Genomic DNA, 21,688 nt, shown 5'->3' with positions numbered 1-21,688 from the left:
GGGATAAATGTGTCATAAATTATGTAAGGGGTCAAGGATCACAAAAGCTGTTGAACATCGATTGTTTAGCAACATTTTAAGCAGATAATTCCCTCTACGACACACAATACATGCTCAGGATCCTAATTTGCAGGCGATATTAAGTTTTCAAAAGTCTTGCTGATATATTTCGCATTGTTCTCAGCCCATTTGTTGTGCCAAAACATCTTTGCACTTGTCCAGATTTTGCTCACGCAACCTCGTCTAAATGTGCGGTGTGCCATTTCCTGGACAGAGGCAGATAAGCTGTGATGCAGGACTGAAACAATACCTCTGTTACAAGCAATTCTTCCTGAATACAGAGGGGCTGACAAGTGAATAGCAATGATTCACATAAATGGATGTGTGAATGAGTCATCAGCTTTTCAGATGACCACCTCAGAGGCTTGTCTTGACTCAAAAGGTTTTTGCGACTTCATTCAGCCGCTGCTCTACTCTTTCACACACACACGCGCGCGCACACACACAAATCCCTCACAATTCACAGAGTAGCATTGTCCTGCCGAGAGATGTGTAATGGAAAAGATAAATGGAGGATAAAGCTAAGGTGACAGGATCGAGCATGCGTGTGTGTGTGCGTATTTGCGTGTGTGTGTGTGTGTGTGTGCCTGCATGTGTGTACTGCACAACAGACCAGCAAACCATCTGCTCATCTCCTCTTAATGAACAAAGCAAACAGCAGGAGTCAAGGCTGTCTCCAAATCTGGAGTCTCTTTATTGGTAAGCACACACAAACACTCACACGTACACACAAACACACATCTCTGCGCTGTTTAATCTGATTATCTTTGATTGAGAACAGGGGCAGAGCAACCTTTTTAGACCTCACTCCTACATCAGTGACAGAGAAGGTCTGAAACACAATTAGCAAGCTGTTCCTGAGCTCTGCTTTGCAGTCACATCTGACCACAGGCAGCCAAATAGACCTAATGGGTGGGAACTAACCAATGGGAACTAACACGCTACCGCATCTGTGGATGATGGGGAAATGCAACACTATTAGACAGCTGTTCGCCATATCTTTTCAAATGTACTTGGACGTAACATAAGCATTGGATCAATTGGCTCAGGCGCGGTCACGGACGGGCATGAAGGTATACACACGGTTTGATGTGAATAAAACTGGCAGCCTGTGGTGTAAGACAAAGCAGGGCCCCTGCAAAGGAAGTCTGGACCTTGACAAGATATGACACTGTGTGCATAAGGCCAGAGGACCATAAGAAAAAGTCATTAATCTGGACTTTGTGCAGCCGCATCCTGCTCAAGGCCCCAAGGATAATTAACACTGTAACCACTCTGTCAGAGAGCTGACCACAGGGCTTCGAGACATGAAACACTCCCTGTCTGCTGCTTCTATGCACATACAACCCATAAACACATATTACATACTGAGCGATTGGTCATACATGCAAAGGCTAAAGATCAAACATTATTAGACCAGTGCTTCGGGGAGAAGGAGTGTCCTGTCCTGAGGTGTATAAAGGAACAGCGGGGTGGCATTGTGGGTAAGGAGGCTGACCTTCATCAGGAGGATCATCCAGCTACAGCAGCATGTTTCATGAAATGACTGTGAGCCGGACAGTAAATCCCAGCCGCAGGAGTGCTGCAGTTGTTAGATCAGTAGTTCTTTACCCGGGAGTACAGACTCTTTCGTAGCCACTAGCAGATAAAGTCCACAGATGGAGACGACGCTGCGCTGCGCTGTGCTACACACGATGTGGTGAAAAATCCTCCAAAAGCAGGGATGGAGGTACTTGATTACATCTACTGAAATCGCTGTAAATAAGTTATTTTTAGGTACTTTCTGAGTATTTTCTTTACATCTGTAATTTTTCATGAACTTAAGTGCATTACACCAAGTCATCCACTTAGTTACTTTTAAAATCATAACTGAGCACTGAGTAGAACTTGACGATTTCCTCTGAAATTTTGCAGCCAATAACTCGGCAGCTGACCACAACCACCGAGCAGAAGTTTGGATTTGGATAAACAGAAATCCCTCTGATTGATTGATAATGCTTCAAACATAAACGGTTAAAAAGTAACCAATACTCGTTATAAAATACTCAGTACTCTTCCCACCACTACTGAGAGTCATATTTGAGTTAAACTGGAGGTATTGTGTTAAAATATTACTTTAGTGGAATTAGTATTATTTTTTATTTTTGATTAATAGCAGAAGTTTAGTTGTGTTATTCCCATTTAATGTTCAGCGTTTGTGTTTTTCATTAAGCATTTTCATTTGTAAAATAAGTTGGATTAAAGGGGCACTCTGGATTCAAACCTAGAATTCTAATATCTACAATATTAATGAGGTAAAAATACAATCTCAGAAATATCCATCTTTTCCATGACTGAATAAACAAGCTGTTAAAACAGAACACTGTTTGAAGCTTAAAAAAAAAGGTGTCAGAGTCCGCCACAAAGTCAAACAGTATGAAATTGTGTTGAGGTCAGTTTGTTTATTCAGTTTATCCAGTCATGCTTGTTTATTTAGTTTGCTTAGGCATAAAATATATATATACATATATATCTTTCACAAAACTAAATGATCACAAAACAATAAATGTATCACGCAGTTGAAACTCATCACAGAAATAACTTATCAATATTCTACATTGTTGTTTAGCCTAAGTAATATTATCAGTAAACATGAACCTCATCTCATCCTCAACGCGGAGCAACAGCGCTCTCAGCAGGCCATTTGTCTCCTAACTCCAGCTAAATGCGAACGAACATCTTTTTGGGCTTCTCGGGCTTCCACTGCGGCCAAGGCAGCCGTGGTTCGCGTTTGCTTGGTCAAATCACCCGCACCTTTTTTTCAGTGCGCAAATGCACTTATATTTACGGTAATCGTAATGAGCTGCTGGTAGTGACTTTGGGTCAGACTGCAGCCTCAAGTCAGACCAATGAAACATACGATTCCTTTGCAATCCTGTCCCGGTAATAAACTGAATGTATCACGAAGGTATTTTTCCGGTTTTCAAAGTAAAGGACGACGTGAGAAAAAAAAACAACTTAAAAACATTAATTGTTTCCATAAGTATTCCAAGATTCATATACCGCTGAACAAAGTATTTCGTATGCTACTTGCATGCATAATATGAGGTACTTTTACTGTGTACTTGAGTAATACTTCATCAAAATACTATTATAAACAATATAAAAAAAGGTAAGAAATAGATTCTTACATACATATGTACAAGTGCCCCGACCCTTTCTGTGACATCACCCCCATGAAGTCATCATTCATATTTAATTTAATTAATTTTATGGTAAAAGTACAGAACAGAAATCAATAACACTTGAGCTGAGGTGCCCATGACCTGAATTCACCCTTTTACAAAATTAGAGTAATGTAACTTGATTACATTCTGTTAGTATTAGAATAATAACAAATAAAGACCAGAGAAATTAGATATCAATAAAAAGGGAGCCAGGGAGAAATTAGACTGCTATTCAGGGGATGGATGCTCTGCCAGCTGAGCTGAACGTTATTGTAAGATTTTCACAATATCTGGTTTATCTGTTTAAACTGAGCATAATAACTCCCGCCCACAGACTTTTTGACAAATGCGGTTGGTGCGCGCCAAAAGGGGCGGTTTCTCTGGTTTCCCCCTTAAAGTTATTGCATTTCCCTCCAAAATTTTAGATACCTTTATTATCGGCTGAGAGATCGTCACTCTGGTCCGAGCAGAGGTGTACAGATCAGTTACTTACTGATCTCAGGTAATAAGCCCAGGTGATGTTCCTTGATATATCAGTGAGCTCCACATAGTGACTACCTTCATGCGTTGTCTAAGCCCAGTAAGTTCAACATATGTGCGGGTTAAAATCTCACGTCGGTGAGATTTCGTTTAGCCTCAAATGCATCTGGAATAACTCTGAACATGAAGCTGAAGACGTCTTACCTAACTATTAAGTGTTGAGGTAAATTCGGCTCAAGGCGGTCTTCTAATTAAGGTTAGATCCAATTAAATGCGGCATGGACCTTAATGTTTTGCTTGGTGCACCAAACCTCCATTGTGACTTTGGTCGTTTTTTTTCTGCTCTGTTCATAACATGAATAATGCACAGTTAATTAAATGTAGGTCACTTTCTCAAAACACGTCAGTAGTTTCGGTAAATTCGGCATGAATACTTTTGAAATGTATGTATTCTTTAGTATGGCATGAAATCTGGTTAGCTAACGTTTGCTGAAGTGAGTGGTTATGTTATGTTAGCTAGCTGACTTTAAAGTTGTTGCAAATGCACTGCATGGTTAGGGAAACATGTTACCAGCGGCTCAGCTGCCTTTATTAACGGGTAAGGACACATGAACTGGCTACTGACACTATAAGGAGCTTATAAAGTTGTCTGAGTCATTTCATTGTTGTGTTTTTACAGACAATTTTGCATGTTAGCTAACGTGTGTCTGTTGAAGAGTGTTAGCATGACATGTGTCATGTTAACTTGTTACTCCATTGTAGCCGAATATCAGAGTACAGCACATTTCGTTAACAGGCTCTGTGTGTGTTTAATAATGTCAAAGTGTGTTAGTATATCAGCATCTAGAAGGTCATTTTGAGCAGCTAAAGTAGTTTAACACACAATAAGCAGCCTCATTGTTCCCTTCACCGAATGTATTCACTGTGATTGTCTCAGATCTGGTTTAATGTGTTATTTACATCACTGCACTGACTCCCTGTGTTTCAAAAGATAGACTTTAAAATCATTTTACTCGTGTATAAAGCACTAAATGTTCTCAGGACTTAATACATTTGGTTTACTTTTGGTTTACCTTTAAAAAACACATTTATTAAATCAGATTATAGTAGATTTTACAGTGCAGAGTGATGTGAGTCTCTACACAGATACAGACCACTATATCATTCTTTATTATAAAATTATGATTCTGTAAGAAATCCCCTTTTTGCCGGATGTGTCTGTACTCTGATTACAGCTTCTTTTTTCCTGTTACAATCAGAATATATATATACAGACACATATGCATGTAGTAATCATGTTATACTAAATCACTTCCTCCCTTCTCTAGGTGAACAGTGGGACTTGTCTTCAGCTTTAAGTGAAACAGCTCTGACCTGTATGGTGATCAGACCCGGAGAGGAGAGACACCTGGTCTAACAAGGTCAGTGCAATAGAGGTGCAAAAATTAAAGGCAGAAAGTGTGAGATTTGTCAGTTGCTGTTCATTAATACTCTAGGATCAGTAAATGATTCTAGAGGCTGGTCGAGTCTCATTCACTAGTCGTTGAATACTGACGCTAACCCTAACCAGAAGCCACTACAGTGTCACTGTTGGGACACTAGTCTCTCTCCCTCTTTTTCTCTTTGTCTTTTAAAATAAGCTAATTAAAAAGGAAAACAACTTTGCAAACAAGCAATGTACAAGTTACTTCAGTGGGAAATAAAAGAAGGAAGTAAAAGTAGTATTTTAAATGGGTTTTACTAAGGGCTATATAGTAGGCAACTGGCCTTGTTTCAGTTTAACATGTTAAATGGGTTTTCTTTACTGAGAGGAAATATAAACAGTCTGTCTGTTTAGAACGCCCGCATTTATTTCACCTCATTTATATATAATATAAATAATATGATTATATTTTATTCAACATGTATATATACAGTGTTCAGCCACAACATTAAAACAACTGACAGTGAAGTGAGCATTGATCATCTTGTTACAATCCAATGTTCTGCTGGGAAACTTTGAGTTCTGTCATTTCTGTGGAGCCTCTTTGACAAACACCACCCACCCAAACACCGTTCAGACCAACTGCACCCCCTCATGGCAAAGAACGCTAGGTGTCAAACTGGCCTCCTCATTCTCCAGATCCCAATCCAGTTGAGCATCTATGGGATGAGCCGGAACCAACTCCCATCCACGTTGGGGCCCCGATGGATCGTTCTTGGCTCTGACTGCATCCAGTGGAAGCTCAGTTGTCTTGAGATCTTGGGAATCTGGAGGCCAGTTTGACACCTTGAGCTCTTTCCCACGTTCATCGGGTTGTCCTGCTGGGGGGGGCACTGCCATCAAGGTGTGCTGCTGCCATGAGGGGGTGTACTCGGTCTGCAGCTGTGTTTGGGTGACTGGTGTTTCTCAAAGAGACATCCACATGAATGCTAGGACTCATGGTTTCACAGCAGAACATGGCATTTGAACACAATGATAAATGTTATTATTTCACCTGTCACTGGTTCTAATGTTGTGGCTCTCAGTGTATACACACGTTAAATGCTTTTTACAGATACACACAAAACTTCCACAAATACACTCAAAATCTCCCACAAAAACACACAAAACTTCCACAAATACACTCAAAATCTCCCACAAAGACTAAAAATCTTTATAATGACACACAAAACCATAAGTACACGTAAAAACTCCACAAAACTTCACAAATTCACAAAAAACCTCCACAATGACACACGAAACCTCCACAATGACACACAAAACCTCCACAAAAAGACTCAAAACCTCCACAATGACACACAAAACCTCCACAATGACACTCAAAACCTCCACAAAAAGACTCAAAACCTCTACAATGACACAAAACCTCCACAATGACACACAAAACCTCCACAAATTCACTAAAAACTTCCACAAATACACACAAAATATCTACAGACCTCCACAAATTCACTAAACACTTCTACAAATACAAACAAAACCTCCACAAATACACATTAAACCTCCACAAATACACAAAAACCTCCTCAAATTCACAAAAAACTTCAACAAAATACGCACAAAACCTCCACAAAGAGACATGAAACTACCACTGCTCTTCCTTCTCATCTCACAGGTGATGGACGGTCCATGATGAGCCAAACATTGGAGACAAGCTGCCAGTGGAGCCTTAAGGAAAAGTGTGAGTATCTTTCACCTGTACTTCACGAAGGGGATCAAACATGGTGGATATATCTGCAGAGTACTGATGGTCACTGTTCGTTTCTTTAGAACGAGAGCAGCCAGGAGCTGAAAGTGTGTGCAGAGGAACAGGCTGCTGAGGATGAGTTGGACAAAGGTTTCCTGAACTGAATCCTGATTTCCTGTAATCAAGTTTTGTGGACACAGCTCCCGGCAGCTCTCCTCTGTTGTCCCAGACTGCCAGCATGGTTGATTGTGTACAAGATCTGTGTTTTGAATAAAACCATTTAAAAATGCTCAACTGCTGTAGTGCTTGGGGGACAGGAAGATGGGAGTCTCATTTTCATGTAGGACCAGGGTCTCCCCTAGGCCCCGGTCATAACAGTCGCATCAAATGAGTCAAACTTGTTTTACAATCTTGGTGTTGTTAGATGTTTTCTGTCAGATCATTAGGAAATGTTGTGCTGCTCACAAACAGACTCACACTCTCGGCTGTATAGATTTCAAGCAGTACGAGTCTAATATCCATGGCTGTTAGACAGTTTTCATTATCATTATTTAAGTATTACTTGAAAAGTACACAGTAAAAGTACTTAATATCATGCATGCCAATAGTTTAGGAAGTACTAAGTTCAGCAGTATATGAATCTTGGGCTACTTATGGAAACAATGTTTTTTTGTTTGTTTTTTTGCTTTCCTCACGCCGTCCTTGACTTTGAAATACGGAAAGATACATCTGTGATCCCTTCAGTTTATTACCGGGAATAATTACTGTAAAAGTATCGTATGTTTCATGTGTCTGACTGTGAGACTGCAGTCTGCCCCACAGTCACTACCAGCAGCTCTTCAGAGTGGGTTCATTACGATTACCGTAAACGTAAGTCCATTTGCGCACTGAAAAAAGGTGCGGCTGATTGGACAGGCAAACGCGAACCACGGCTGGTTTGACCGCAGTGGGCTTCTGTAGAAGCTTCCCTTTCCCCCTTTCTCTTCCTCTCCCAGCATGGATCCTTTCTCCAACTTCATTTCGCTGTTTGAGTGTTAGTTTTATGCTGCCTTGGAATTATCTGCCCTCGTTTGGACCCCATAGCTCACCTAGACATCATGTTCACCACCACCGGCTCTCGGGGCCTGTGTAAGTATCCCGGAAACAGCGTTAAATGTCAGTCGAGCAGCCGCAACCCCTCACCGCTCAAACGGCAGCTAGCTTAGCTAGCTGATGTTAGCATTCAGCTGTCATTCATTTACTAGAGGCTGTATTTATCTGTTACGGCTGTCTTTAGCCGTCGTCATCAACAACCTAACATTACATTGTGTTTCCGCATGCAGCCGATTAATTCGGCTAAGGTGTCATCGCGAAAACTAATCGTTTTTGTTTAAAGTGGATCTTCTGAATAACTAGCTAAATGTGTAATACTGAGCAGACTGTGAGCCAAATTCACCGCTAGTCTCTCCTTCAACAACAAACTTATCTGCCTTACATGCAAAGCTGCTCTCTATAGCAGGCGCCAATGTGTTTTTTCACGTCGTAAACGAACCATGATGTGTTTGTGTGTTGCACAGATAAGGCTCCTCTGTCTAAAGGCCTCCTGCTGGTTCTCAATGGGCTGACTGTTATGCTCACCCTGCTGCCACACTACCAAGAAATGTTTGTGTACAACCTGCAGGCTGTCACACAGCAGCACCAGGTATGTCTCCAGTATCTGTGTTGGTGAGGGACTGAAACCATCACCCAGTGTCTCCAAATAGAGTGTTTGTGTCAGAATAGTACATTATGAGGGCAAAAGTTTTCAAAGACACTTGGATTCACTTTGTTTTAGACTAGGGTCACTCATAGAGGAAGGCCGACGGTCAGCATCATTTTTACTGCCAATGAATATTGGCCCCAAATATTCGTTTCCACTCCTTGATTTCTAGTAATGTTTAGCGGTATTGGCCCTCAAAAAGAGGGATCGGTCGACCCCTAGTTTAGACACAGTTGAACAAGTAGCAGTGATTTCAGTGTTTCAAACAGAGAAACCAACCCCCAGTATGTTATATGACTGGGATATTGTATTAAAATGAGCCATGATAGATCATTCTTGACCATGGGAATAAGTCTGAAAACATCACTTTAATTCAAGGCCCACTGATTGCTTTTAGATGAGCCTCATGTGCAGTTGTCCTGGTGTTGCCTCTGTTATCATCACATGACCTAAGGAATTTCTGTCACATGATAACAGGCTAAACCTGTGAAATGTAGTGTACACCGCTGAAACTGTGAGGACTTTGGTTATATACACTTTGTTATCCTGAAAATTCGTTCCTGTACAAAGTCACAATCGTCTATCTTCTGCTGGCCATTAGATGTATGTGTGTATGTGTAACTATCGCCCTCCCTCGTGCTGCAGGTGTGGAGGTTTTTGCTGGGCAGGCTGGTCTGTTTAGACGTGAAAGACGCCTTCTGTAGCAGCCTGCTCATCTACAACTTCCGAATCTTTGAGAGGAGGTTCGGCTCCAGGAAGTATGCTGTAAGTACCGAAACCATTTAAAAGATGAATAGAGATGGAGACACAGAGTACACATTTAATAAATTAGCTGATATTCTTAGCTGAACTAGAATAGCCCGAAATCTTGAATAGACAATATGATAAATTGTCACTGTATCACAGATTTGACATGTTCTGTGACACTGGGATTGCTTGTGGATTATTTATCCTCATTTACAAGTACTTTCCACAATAAGAATTGATGTAATGTTCACCTGTGTAGCTGCTTCATCTTTTAGGGAAGAGAACGCACAACTTCCTCATCTGTGTAATTGCCGTTTGGCACTGACTTGAAACATTTTTGAGCATCTGCACAAGACTTCAGTTTTCTAGACGTGCTAACCACCGCTTATGATGTTCCTCCTACCTCTAGTCCTTCCTGTTGGGTACTTGGTGTCTCTCTGCGCTGATGGACTTCCTGCTTGCTCAGGCTTTCCAGTTTCTATTTGACTATGAGGTGGAGGAACTGCCTGCAGGACTGTGAGTAGCCCAGTCACTGTTCTGCATCCCCGAAAAGTGAAACGCTTTTCTGTCGCTTTTACAGCCAATGTGGATCCTGCAATTAAAATATGAACACCCTGGCATTTAGTTAGGTTTATGATGTGTTAAAGCAAAGTTCAAATAAAGTGTAACTAAAGTAGAAAATCTTTATTTTTCATCCCACATATCACCATGTAAGCCCTGGGCAGTATTCATTTTTTAATGTCTTAATCCCCTCACTGCATTATGTTTGGGTACACGGTATTTAGATGGTGGTGGACTGTGACAGCAGTGTACAATCCACCTACACAAAAGGAAGAAAAATAAAAAGGCTCGACAAACTTAGTGAAACCGACATGCATTAAACAGAGAAAGTAAGACAGTAAAGTAATACATTTCCAAAAGCCCAACACCCCAAACACAACATCTTCTTTCCCAGATTGTCTAAAATATTTTGAGCACTGCTGTTTCACTGACTTTTCTGAAGAACCCTTGAACAAAATCTATTCTGTCTGTCCCTTCTCCTCTCACAGGCTCGCTCCAGTCTTCTCTCTGTTTGTGCCTTTCTACCTGTTGATCCCCAGGATGCAGGTCACACAGGTCCTGAGCCACATCCACATCACCAACAAGTCTTTGGTCTATATAGTAGGCTTGCAGGTAAGCCTGTATTCTTTTAATGTTAATGGGAATATTTAGCTTTTATCTTCCTGGTTATGCATACTTGAGAATACTTGCTTTTATACACGTTGACCTTGATTGCCTCTGTCCTCCTCTCTCCTCCTTCTGTTTTTCAGCTGCTGACTTCCAGTCCCTTCATGTGGCTACTTGCACTCAGTGGACTGGTGAGTAGCCGACTTCTTGTGTACAAGAAGTGTACCGGTTAATGTTGGCTAGTACTTTGACTTTTCAAATATGTAATTTTTATTAATTATAATGTTTAATGCATAACTTTCATCATCTATACTTATTAAATGTTTCTTTCATCTATTTCTCTTTCAGATCTCTGGCGGACTGTACCACTCTAATGTGCTCTGGATGCAGAAGCTCCTCTTCGTACCGGTCTGGGTCTCTCGTATAGGACGGTTTATTCTGGAGCCACTCTTCTCAAGTGAGTCCAACCGTTAGTAATCACAAACACAAATCTTGTCAAATCCCTTGCACAGTGACCAGTGTTACAGGGCCTGACAGGGAGTTAATGTCTCTTTGTCTAATTGCAGAGTAATAATTTAAAACATTTTAAGCATTTGAGCAGTGCTATGATGCAGAATGACTTTGTTTTTGTCGTACTCCTTTGTTTACCTGGGTAACTAAGGTTGAAATTGTCCGCTGCCTTGAAAAGATTCTCTCTGCTGGTGAAAGTTTGTTGTTTCCATATGATATACTCACAGTCAGGCTAAAGTAAGAATACAGCATGTTCACAATAGACAACATTCATTAGCCAACAGGATGTTACATGACTATTGCAAAAGAAAAAAATTATTTAAAGAGAGTATGTAACATTTCCACATGAAAATGTCTCAAAACGACTAGACCTTTTGTAATATTCACAACCAAGACAAATCTGTAATTTTGTTCATGGAAAAAAGTGGACGTATGTAACTAAACATAACCTAAATATACCTTTTCTACTTTACCTGGTGATTAACAATGAAGACAACAACACCTCAGTGTTTGCGTTTTCACATTAATGCCCAGAAGATAGGATAACAGGGTGCTGTGCAGGACGTCTAAAATAATCATTCTGCTCTCAAGCAACAGATGTACAGATCTCTAAACAGTATCCCATATTTTCTGTCAGGCTAATACCTGGTTATTAACATCTGTGGTCATTCAGGCTCCCAGCCAACCAGTGAGACGCCCCTGGGGATGGGTGCCACTCTGGACATCCAGAGGCAGCAAAGGATGGACATGCTCGACCAACAGCTGCTGCTGGCACAATACAACGAGGCCAGGCGGAACACCAGACAGCAGCCCCAGGTAGGGGACAATAATCGCTGTCGTACTTTATATCTCTCCATATTTACAGAATACTTGATTCTGCCTCTGTGTGTCTGCGTGTGTGCAGTCTGGGTTGTTTCAGTGGACCAGGTTTTTCCCCTCCCTGAGACGGAGAGGACAAAACCGACCTCCGGTGCAGCCCCGCCCCCAGGCTCAGACACCCCCGTCCACACAGCAGCCATTACTAGACAACTCTCCTGTCGCAGAGGAGCAGGTGGGTGTTCATCCATGTGCATTTATTTCATGTCCTTTTACTGGTAGTTTCGTTTTATTGTGTGCAATTTCTAGATATTCTTTGACATTTTTATGACCTGGATGACTCAGAGTCTTCTTCGACCCACCATCTTGTTCACCAAAACTTGATTTTCCTGCCCACCTACACTGAACTTCATGCAGGGCAGGCTTATGAAATATTCCGAGGCGATAGTTTGTCTGCGGCTGCCGTCTCAGCTGATGGCTCTGAACTTTCTTCCCACAGGTAGCGCGGTTGGTGGAAATGGGCTTTTCCAGGATTGATGCCCTCGAGGCCCTCAGAGCTTCAAACAACGATATCAACATGGCAACCAACTTCCTCTTGCAACACTGAGAGAGAAAGAGAGCTCAGCGAGACAAACAGAGGTGATGGAGAAAGAGAAGAGGAAGAGGAGCAACCAAAGCGGAGGAGCAAAAACCGAGAAAACGAGTGACGGTGAACAATGGAGGTATTTGTACAGATAATCTGAAGGCTGTGTCACTGCTCCCTGAAGCGGTGCAGGGCTGACCCAACCTGAACTGAGCCCGATAGCAGGCTGATTAATGAAGAAGTGTGAAGCACAAAGTGGGAGACATTTGCGTCATAGCTTCCTGATGGCCGTCGCTGTGTGAAACAGGCGTCATCATTGCTCAAGGCAGACGAGCTAGACGTCTAACTCCGAGGGGAGGGTTCCCTTTGAAAATATACAGAAAACCAAACAGGTCAGAGCTTTCAACACAGTATCTTAAAAACACCGGAGTCTTCAGTCCAGTGGAGGAAACATTAAGTGGGTTATTTCTGATGCTGAAGCACAAAAATCAGCCAAGATCCCACGCACCCTCTCCACGTGGATACCATCTTATAGCTATGTGAAATAGAGTTTTATACTACCCACTGTCATGTACTGCCACTTTTCAATATGGCTATAGTGTAACCAGACGCTTATGGAGTGTTCCATTTACCTCGGACGCTGGTCCGGGATTGACGTCATACCTGAGTGGATCACGTTCCAGTCAGAGAGCCAATGAGCCGAAAAAAAAAAGAAGGAAGAGTCATTATGTCACTGAATCCTACTTTGGTGCAGACTGTGGTGAAAAGTACATCGAAGTCTGTGGGAGGTGCATGGAGAAACACGCCAGAACCCAACATATTTATGTCGTATAACTTCTGACGAAGCACCCCATTCAGGCACCAAAGCAAGATTCAGTGACGTATTGACCCTTCCACCTTTTTTAGGTTCCTTGCAGAGAAGCATCTCTAACAAGGGTAGCCATTGTTAGCAATATCAGTTGACAGCAACGCATTACACAGAGTTTTGAGTATACAAACACTGAAGCACAGATGTAAGTTGGACTGTGCTGTGTGTAAGACTGATAAAATAAGACACAAATAAGACAGAAGTGCTAATAAACATATTCAACAGTTTTTTTCAGCTGTTGATGAGCGGAGCAACCATCTTCGATTCTGAGCTTTGGGTTGATGAGGTGTAGTGCTGGGTATCGAACTTCTATTCTACTTTTATTGAACAGTATTGCCATAATACTGTCGGATTGTGTCTTGTCATTCGACACCAAATTTAACTTTCTAAGGAGTAAATCTGATCGGCGTTGTTGTGCCATGATCAAGAGGCATGCGGGAAAAACACTAGGTTCGTCCCAGAGACGGGGCTCACTGTGTGTACATAGTATCGTTGAAGAACTGTTATTGAAGTCAAGGTGTCAGAGTATATCAATGTTTTAACAACACCCAGCCCTAATGAGTTGCGCCCGACTTTCTGAGGGCGGAAATCCAACCTCAGAGGAAGTTCCAGACAGTTGAAATCACTGACTTGGAACTTGTAATTTCCAACATCCCAGCTCTAATGGAATTTGGAATGCACCATTATACCCTGGCAACTGTTTAGTGAAGATAAGTACGACATGGAAAACAGATGAAGAAAAATGTGCACAAGGTTTTTGAGACAATGGATCAGAGAAGATGATGAACTCAGTCAGGTTTTCATCTCATAAAGAAGAATACTCTTAGGCTATCTCTTTTGTTTTCTGTTGACACTAGTTGGGAGAACAGACATGCAGCACCTGCTAGATGGTTTTATTTAACTCCATGAGGAGGGGCAAAGGTCATGATGAGAACAGAATTCATGGCTTAACAATCCTAACAACATAACCTATTTAATATGATTTCGTAACAGTTGTTATTTCTTTATGTTGGCAGTGTTTCATGGAAGTAGCAGGGCTCTGCCCTTTCCTGCTCAAGATGTTTTAACGAAGCAGCTAGGCTGAATGACCGCTGCTGTACGAGCACGCTGATTGGTATGGCCCGTTTGAAACTCTACAGCAACACTGTTGGTGAAGACGGGGGCTGTTTTGCAGGATACGGGTTAAATGGGCTATCTCAGGGTCTGTTGATGACATAATCACAATGTCAGACACGAGTGCACATACGCAGATGCACAGCAGCCCTTGAGGAGGTCACGTCTTACACCGGTTTTGTTTCTTTCATCAAATCACGCCCTCATATGCACACACTCCTCCAGGTTGTATTTATTCTGTTTAATCTGAGTCTCTTCTCTGGCAGCACAGGTGTCTGAATCATAACAAGTCTTAAAAAGACAGATTATATTTATTATGCAATGTCATGACAGGAGGACTTCATGGAGACTATGCACTGCATAGTAACGACTGTAACACGTGTTTTAAACTTTTGTCCGAGAGATGTAACATTGCAGCCACTGTGTATTAATGTCAAAGACAGATGCTAGTTTTATATTTTGTGCATAATAATATTGATAATATATGACCACTGAGATGAGTCTGTCATTTGTGTGTATGTCTTTTTTTTTTGAGTGATATAATAGTATCTGGGTGTGATGAGGGAGTTGCTGCATGGACAACTCTCTGACAAACTGTAATGAATCATATTTTGTCTGTGGAATAAATCAACTTGCTGACTGATTTATTGAAATTATTTTGACAACCTGCAGTCTCCTTGGTGTTAATTATCCTCAACAGGTATTCCTTATTCCTAACACTCTGATACCATTTATTATTTATAACTTTAATCGAGAGATGTGGATGACTTGGACTGGAGTCGACTCACGTTCAACTTGACTTGTGAGAAAATAAATCTCTTGAGACTCGACTTCGGCTTCGAAGTTAAAAAAACTGATTTTACTTGACTTGACACATGATGCTTGCATGACTTGTCTGCATCCATAGTGTGGCTGTCCATATTTCACTCTTTAAAGGACTTATTTAAAGAAAATAATAATAAATCACTCCCAACTCAAACACTGATGCTTTGAGATGGCGGCCGACCTGCCTACGATCCCAAAGCATCAAGATTTTATAAAAATTTGAGACTTGAGACTTCGACTAATTGACTTGAATGTGTCTGCAAGGGCAGCAGCATTTCAACCATTTATTTAGTTAATTTATCATATCTATTAAGTTTATCAAATATTTGTTCTGTTTCCATGACCCACCATGACGTCGTGCCCACTGAACGCACATTTGAAAGACGCCCAGACTGACAACGCTGTTGTATCACAGCTTTTGACCACAGGATGGCACTCTTGTGCTAAAATAAGACATGGGTTCATTTATATCAAGAGTAACAAGATAACAATACAAAGTGACAGATGGCTACTAAGTACATTTGCCTATGTTGCTTAAGTTCGGATTTGAGGTACTTGTACTTAACCCATTTTCTGCCACTTGATACATCCACGTCACTAAAAAATGCTGATTATTAGTTCCAATAATCTGCCGGGCCAATAATCGGGTTGTCTGGTCAAGTACGATTCACGTGGATGCCTTTAACTTAAGTAATATTTTAACACAACATCTTTACTTTTATTGAAGTATGAATTTTGGGTTCTTCTTACAACACTAACAAAACATCTAAGCAAAAGATGATGAGAGTTGAAACCGTATATTTTATACTGGCTACAGACAGTGAAATAAAAGTGTGACATCTTCAGAATCAGATACATTTTTAATGAATTGCGAACATTATATTCAGTGCAGTTATTGCTGCAGGGTTTGATTTTTCTCTGGAAATGCTGCTTGTTCTGCCTTTTATACCTCCAACAGGTAAACGGCCCTTGTCAGACGTTTGGAGACATTCCTGCGTTGAGGGGTCACAAACAGGCACAGCTTCATTTCAAGCCGTCACAAGCCAGATAAGTTTGTAACAACTCTTCGAGAGGACACGATATCCTCTAGCAGGGATAACGCCGCAGCAGCTGCCAGTGTTTTAAGGATGTATTCTTTTACTTCCTCCTCCTGAGAGGTTTGTTATCTCCGAGCCTGCCTGTCAGACAGTGTATATACAACAGGACAATTCTGCTTACGCTTTAGTCTCCAGTCTGCCTTTTCTCACTGCCTGTCCAAGAGCCTCGTTAGAAATCCTTGTATCTGCCTTTTTATGCTTTTAAACTCAATCCTCACAGCAGAGACATCCACTGTGACAGGGTATACAATTGTATGGAGGCTTCATCCGTCTATACTCTGCACTGTGATAGGATAATGCAGTAGATATCAGGGAAATCATTACAGATATTGACCAAAATTGGCTTTTGGGCTGATAGGCATTTGATTCACCACAGGGGGGGACAGTGTCTTATAATCTTTGCAGCTGTCAGGAAGTATTCCCCCTGATTTAATGGACAAATTTAGGCATGGCTGGCTAAAAATCGCAGGATGTACTCGTGTCGATGGCCTTGGAGAGAGTTTTGAATTTGAAAGATGTGTGTCCTTCCTTTCATAGTAAGGGCTTGCAGAAGCTTCTCAGCTTTTAAAAGACTATTTTTACTGAAATTAGACAAGATGGAGAAAATCATGCTGTAACGGTTTTTAGAAACACTTTTTAAAGCAATGTGACGTTGACTTACTTACCTAATTAAACAATAACACAGTGTAAAAAAACACTCTAAAGTAAAACTCCTGCATTCAAAATGTTAATTGAGTAAAAGTACAAAAACAAAAGTATAAACATAAAAAAGGTGCAAGTACCTACAGTAGTTAAAGGACAAATCATAAACAATCTTTTGAATCCAGTCTTTAGCTGTTCATCCTCATGCCGATGGAAAGTCAGATGAAGTTTCCTGGTCCATAAAACATTTCTGGAGCTTCACGGCGAAACAGCGTCGCGGCATTCTCCTAAACAACAGAAGTAGATGGGGACTTGTTTTAAAACGCACAAAAACAAGCGAAGGGAACATAAGAATAGCTCCACACAGCTCGTCCTGCACAATCCAAGTCTATTTATGCAGGAATCTAAGCTTCAGCTGCTAAGCTAAAAGCGTTAGCTCGCACCTCGCCTGAAGTCGGGTGCACAAGCTCGATGATTTTGGGATCTTGGGGCTTCCAGAGACTTGGATTACAACGGACGAGCTGTATGGAGCCATTTTTCAGTTGATATTTCAGGGGAACGCAGCAATACTGTTTTGCTTCACCCATCTCAGCCATATGGGGGTGAGTAGGTAATGACCGAACAGGATTTTTGGGTGAGCTTACCCTTTTATACATTATCCTCCTCTGAAATGTAGTGGAGTAGAAGAAGCTTCAAAAAAAGGTAAAATACCTCAAAATTGTACTTTCTGGTGCTGTCGTGACCAGGATTGCTCTGTTACTGTGAAGAAAAAAATTCCACCTGTTATTGTTAGGCTTCCCTTCGTCACTAGATGGAGACGTCGAGTCGGGCCTGTGGTGTTGTTGTTGCCAGTTAGCCCTCTGCCACACCCACCCGCTCCCATTATTCCACTGAGCAGACAGCTCCGGCAGACAGTCTCGCTCCGGGGTGGCTGAATATCAATGTAGAGGAATTATGCACATCCTTCAAGTCAAAGAATTTCAAAACACACAGGGTTTGCCAGCTATTCCCTGAAACACAAAAGGGGGGGAAAAAAATTATACCTTGAGCAGCCCATGTTTTTCATCTGGCGTCTGCATTTTTGCATTTGAAAATCACATCAGACACCCAACAAACACTTTAAACTGAGAGGTCTCCTGAGTTCACAGTGACACAGTTCCTTGTTCCCCTCAGCCGGCGTCGGGCCCAGTCAAGCAGTGCAACTTTTAATGGCTGCTGTATTGAAAAGCAGCTTAGAAAACCAGAGTGATTAATATCTGTGTGTCTCTTTGTGTTGCAGTGTTTAATTAAAGACACTGATTAAAGGAGAAAAAAAAAATAAAACCTTCAGTGACAACCAACCTCATTAGGCAGATTCTTTTGTGAAATGCCCACTTAATGCTCGGCATTAATCACGCCTCGTTTGGGGGTAATGATTTTGATTTTTTGGGGGAGCTTTGGGAGGACTTTTTGTCATTTTTTCATTCGACAATGACCGTAAATGATGTGTCTCGGTGGGTGACCGTGGTTGATGAAACTTGTTTTGACTTTATGTTAGCAATTTTGAAATTTCAGTGAACGTCCCCTCGTAAAAAAAACCAGGAGCATCAGCAGCACTAACAGAATGATGATGTATGTATGTTCTGGGGGGGGTTTCTCCTCGTCTGGCGCAGAAACCATTATCGTTTACAGTACCGCCGACTGTGGCCTTGAAGCATCAGCAATCGTGTCGCTATTTGTCATGTCAGGTAAGCCGTCTGTGGCTCTATTAACCAAGGCCCACTGGACTGTATATTATGACATACCTCCACCGTATAGAACAGAGTGCCGGCTGTGTGCGTTCCTGCTCCTGCAATTCAATCCTTTTGAGAAGAGTTTAGTCTTTTCATTTTATTTAGAGCTATTGAGCTTCGGGGCTTAAGGGCTTAGGTTAAAATTAGTACATGTTCCAGACAGTTCTTCATCTTAAAAGTTGCAGTAAATATACTTCCCCATAACAAAAACTTCAGTTCTGCCAAACAACTGGAGTCAATTTGAAATGACTAAGTAATCTGACATTGCCGGTGTATACATTTGGGGTTTTGACATTTTGAGAAATACACTTTGGGCTAGACAAGATTTTTGCCACTTTCATAAATATTGGTGGCCACACGCCGTAAAGGGGAGAACAGCTTGCCTGGCTCTGTTGGCCGGAAACAAAATCCACCTACCAGCACCTCCAGACTTTTTTAATCTGTGCAAAACCCTAATTGTGAAAACTTAATTTTGCCATTTTCAGCCAGTAAACAGGAAAGCACACGACAGCAAATTGACATTTGACATTTTGGTATTTGAATGAAGTAAAGACACGTCTTAGAGGTGCCTGCAAAATACTAATTGACTTGTTTAACACTGACATATTATGTTAGTTAATGGTTATTATCATTTATTTGCTTCCAGCACCCTTGAAAATGCAACTCCAATACTCACTTTCCTTTTAGCTCTAGTCCACAAACTCCTGATTAAATTATCTGGCTCTTTGGCTGCTATGTTTGTCAGCTGGCAGCTATTTTTGTGGGGCTTCCGGTTGGTGCTGGGCAGGTAGTGCACAGTTGGTTTTTAGAGCTTTTTTGTTGTTGAAAACGTTTGCCTGCTGCGGCTGAATCCCTGGCTGGTGAGAGCTTCAAAACAGTAAGGTTGAACCAAAACAAATAGCTGAAAGGAGCTAAAATGCTCGACACAGCTCAGGGGAAGTGCAGAGTCGGGTGTTAATTCTCTGTGGTTTTGTCAAAAGGGTGCGACTTTATGCACATTCTTGAGTGCCTCTCTCTTGTCTGCGAACTGAGAGCAACAGTGGCTAATGTTAAGCTACGTTTAGATATTGAATGCTAACATTCCAGCTTGCAGTTCAATTCAGAAGTTGCACAGAGCCCCTTCAACGCAGCTTTAAAAGTGCTATAGACATTCAAAACAAATTCATTATATCGGTAACAGCTAGTCAGCCATTACACCGGTACTCTATCTTTACGTATATTCTATATTAATGTTCAAAGTCTCATATGACGTGCCTGTAAGTTTAAGCTCCACTACAGAATAATATTGCATGTTTGGAAATGTACATTTTTGCCATGATTGCCAGTATTCGTCCACAGAAGTGATATGTTTGTGTTCATGATCCATCGTGAGCGAACGCTGTGCTGCTGCCATGCATGCATCACTTCAAACAGCCAGAGGCCAGCACCAGCTCTGACGCCGTCTCCGCTATATTCCCTCGCCAGCTCTGTTGCCATGGTGAGTGCATGCCGTTTTGTATGGTTGCCATGGGGACCCGGTATCACAGCCTCCCCTCCTGCTCTCATCATGTTTCTGCATGATCATTTGTATGCCTCCTGTACACTAATGCTTTAAAAAAAAAAAAAAAACATTAGCAGCACAGGGGAGTGCCCTCGAGGATTGCCTTCTGTAGAAAGACGAGGTATTCCTGACACCGACTCAGCGTGTGACAAAAAAATACCAAAATAGCTCAGGGACTCTCTCACTGTGACTTTGCATGTTTGAATGTGAAAATGTCAGACGTATGGGAAATTATTCCGAACAATGCAGCCTATTTTTCTTTCCTCCCTTTGTGAGCCCATAGCTATGAAAAGCAAGAATGCCAAACACCTCCCACTGATATGGTAATAATATTCCAGCTAGTGCGCTTGGAGATAATGACATCATTTGTTTGCTTGATTCTCTCTAACAATTACAGTCTGTCCATGTCTGCCACGCTTGTCTGGGAAAGTGCACTTACATGTATGTGCGTGTGTGAATGCATGTATGTCGGGCCTGTGTGTGCACTGTGCACCACATGTGGTTGCATCCCGGAGAGGGAGCGGCAGAAAGCCACTGATGTTCCGCCCCGGTCGTTTTCAGAGAACTCCTCAGCTAATGGGGCACAAAAATGCACCTGCCTTCGGGCCCTTCAGGGGTTTGGCATTTCACATTGTGTGCCGGCTCCTGGATGCCACTTATGATCTGTTTAGTCTGTGCTTGCTTCGGTTACGTCAAAGGGAGCGCAATCTTCTTTAATCATTAGGGCTTGACCAGGTTCCCTTTAGGCTTTGTGGCTCCGTACAACCTGTTTTTCATCTTCCGGCACCGCTGACAGCCTGTGGATGGGGCAGCTTGTTTTTCTCTTTTCCCTTCCTTTTGTTTGTTGACATCCCTCGTCAGATCTGTGCCTGGACCTGCCTGTGCCTAATTACTAGAAAACCCACAATTCCCAACGAATGTGGAAAACAGTTATTTGCAACTGCAGCGCCTCAAAAAAAGAACAACAAAAAGACATTCTTGGCCCCAACTGTCTAATCATCGTCACTTTGATGCAGGCAGCCATCACTCTTGACACTGACCCAAAGAATGAGCCAAACTTTGCGTCTACAAATGATGAAAAACTTCGGGAGCTGGTGTCCTTCATCATCGGGAACCACATAAACAGCATGTGGATGTTATGAGAAATGTGTTATTACCACCTCTGTTCGTGCTGAAGTGACCAGGAGGAGACCGTCACGTGAGACTCAAAGACCACAGCACAACAAAATCACTGGTCGTTGGTTTTGGAGTGGAGGGAGTAAAAAAACAGGTCACCAGCGTTACTGTCGTCTGAAAACGTACGAGCTAATGTGGCACATAAAACTCTGACCCACCGCAGACATTCACAGTAAAA

The 21,688-nt window shown here is 41.8% G+C and overlaps 1 protein-coding gene and 1 long non-coding RNA gene across 2 annotated transcripts; both read left to right on the top strand.

The window, feature by feature from the left end:
- The first annotated feature begins 5,126 nt into the window (after positions 1-5,126).
- Positions 5,127-7,162, top strand: LOC115596252 (uncharacterized). The gene is made up of 3 exons (XR_003986868.1): positions 5,127-5,167; positions 6,845-6,910; positions 7,000-7,162. It is a non-coding gene; the product is annotated as an uncharacterized LOC115596252 (long non-coding RNA).
- A 682-nt stretch (positions 7,163-7,844) lies between these two features.
- On the top strand, positions 7,845-15,101 carry ubac2 (UBA domain containing 2). The gene is made up of 10 exons (XM_030442780.1): positions 7,845-8,044; positions 8,473-8,597; positions 9,300-9,419; positions 9,811-9,917; positions 10,451-10,574; positions 10,712-10,759; positions 10,917-11,025; positions 11,752-11,894; positions 11,983-12,129; positions 12,394-15,101. Exons 1-10 carry the CDS (start codon positions 8,014-8,016, stop codon positions 12,499-12,501), a joined length of 1,062 nt encoding a protein of 353 aa, XP_030298640.1. The 5' UTR covers positions 7,845-8,013; the 3' UTR covers positions 12,502-15,101.
- The last annotated feature ends 6,587 nt before the right edge of the window (positions 15,102-21,688 follow it).

The sequence above is a fragment of the Sparus aurata genome, chromosome 15, assembly GCF_900880675.1.
Source record: "Sparus aurata chromosome 15, fSpaAur1.1, whole genome shotgun sequence".
Classification (NCBI taxonomy): domain Eukaryota; kingdom Metazoa; phylum Chordata; class Actinopteri; order Spariformes; family Sparidae; genus Sparus; species Sparus aurata.
The sequence above is the reverse complement of the archived record's forward strand: the minus strand, read 5'-3'. Positions and strand labels throughout refer to the sequence as shown.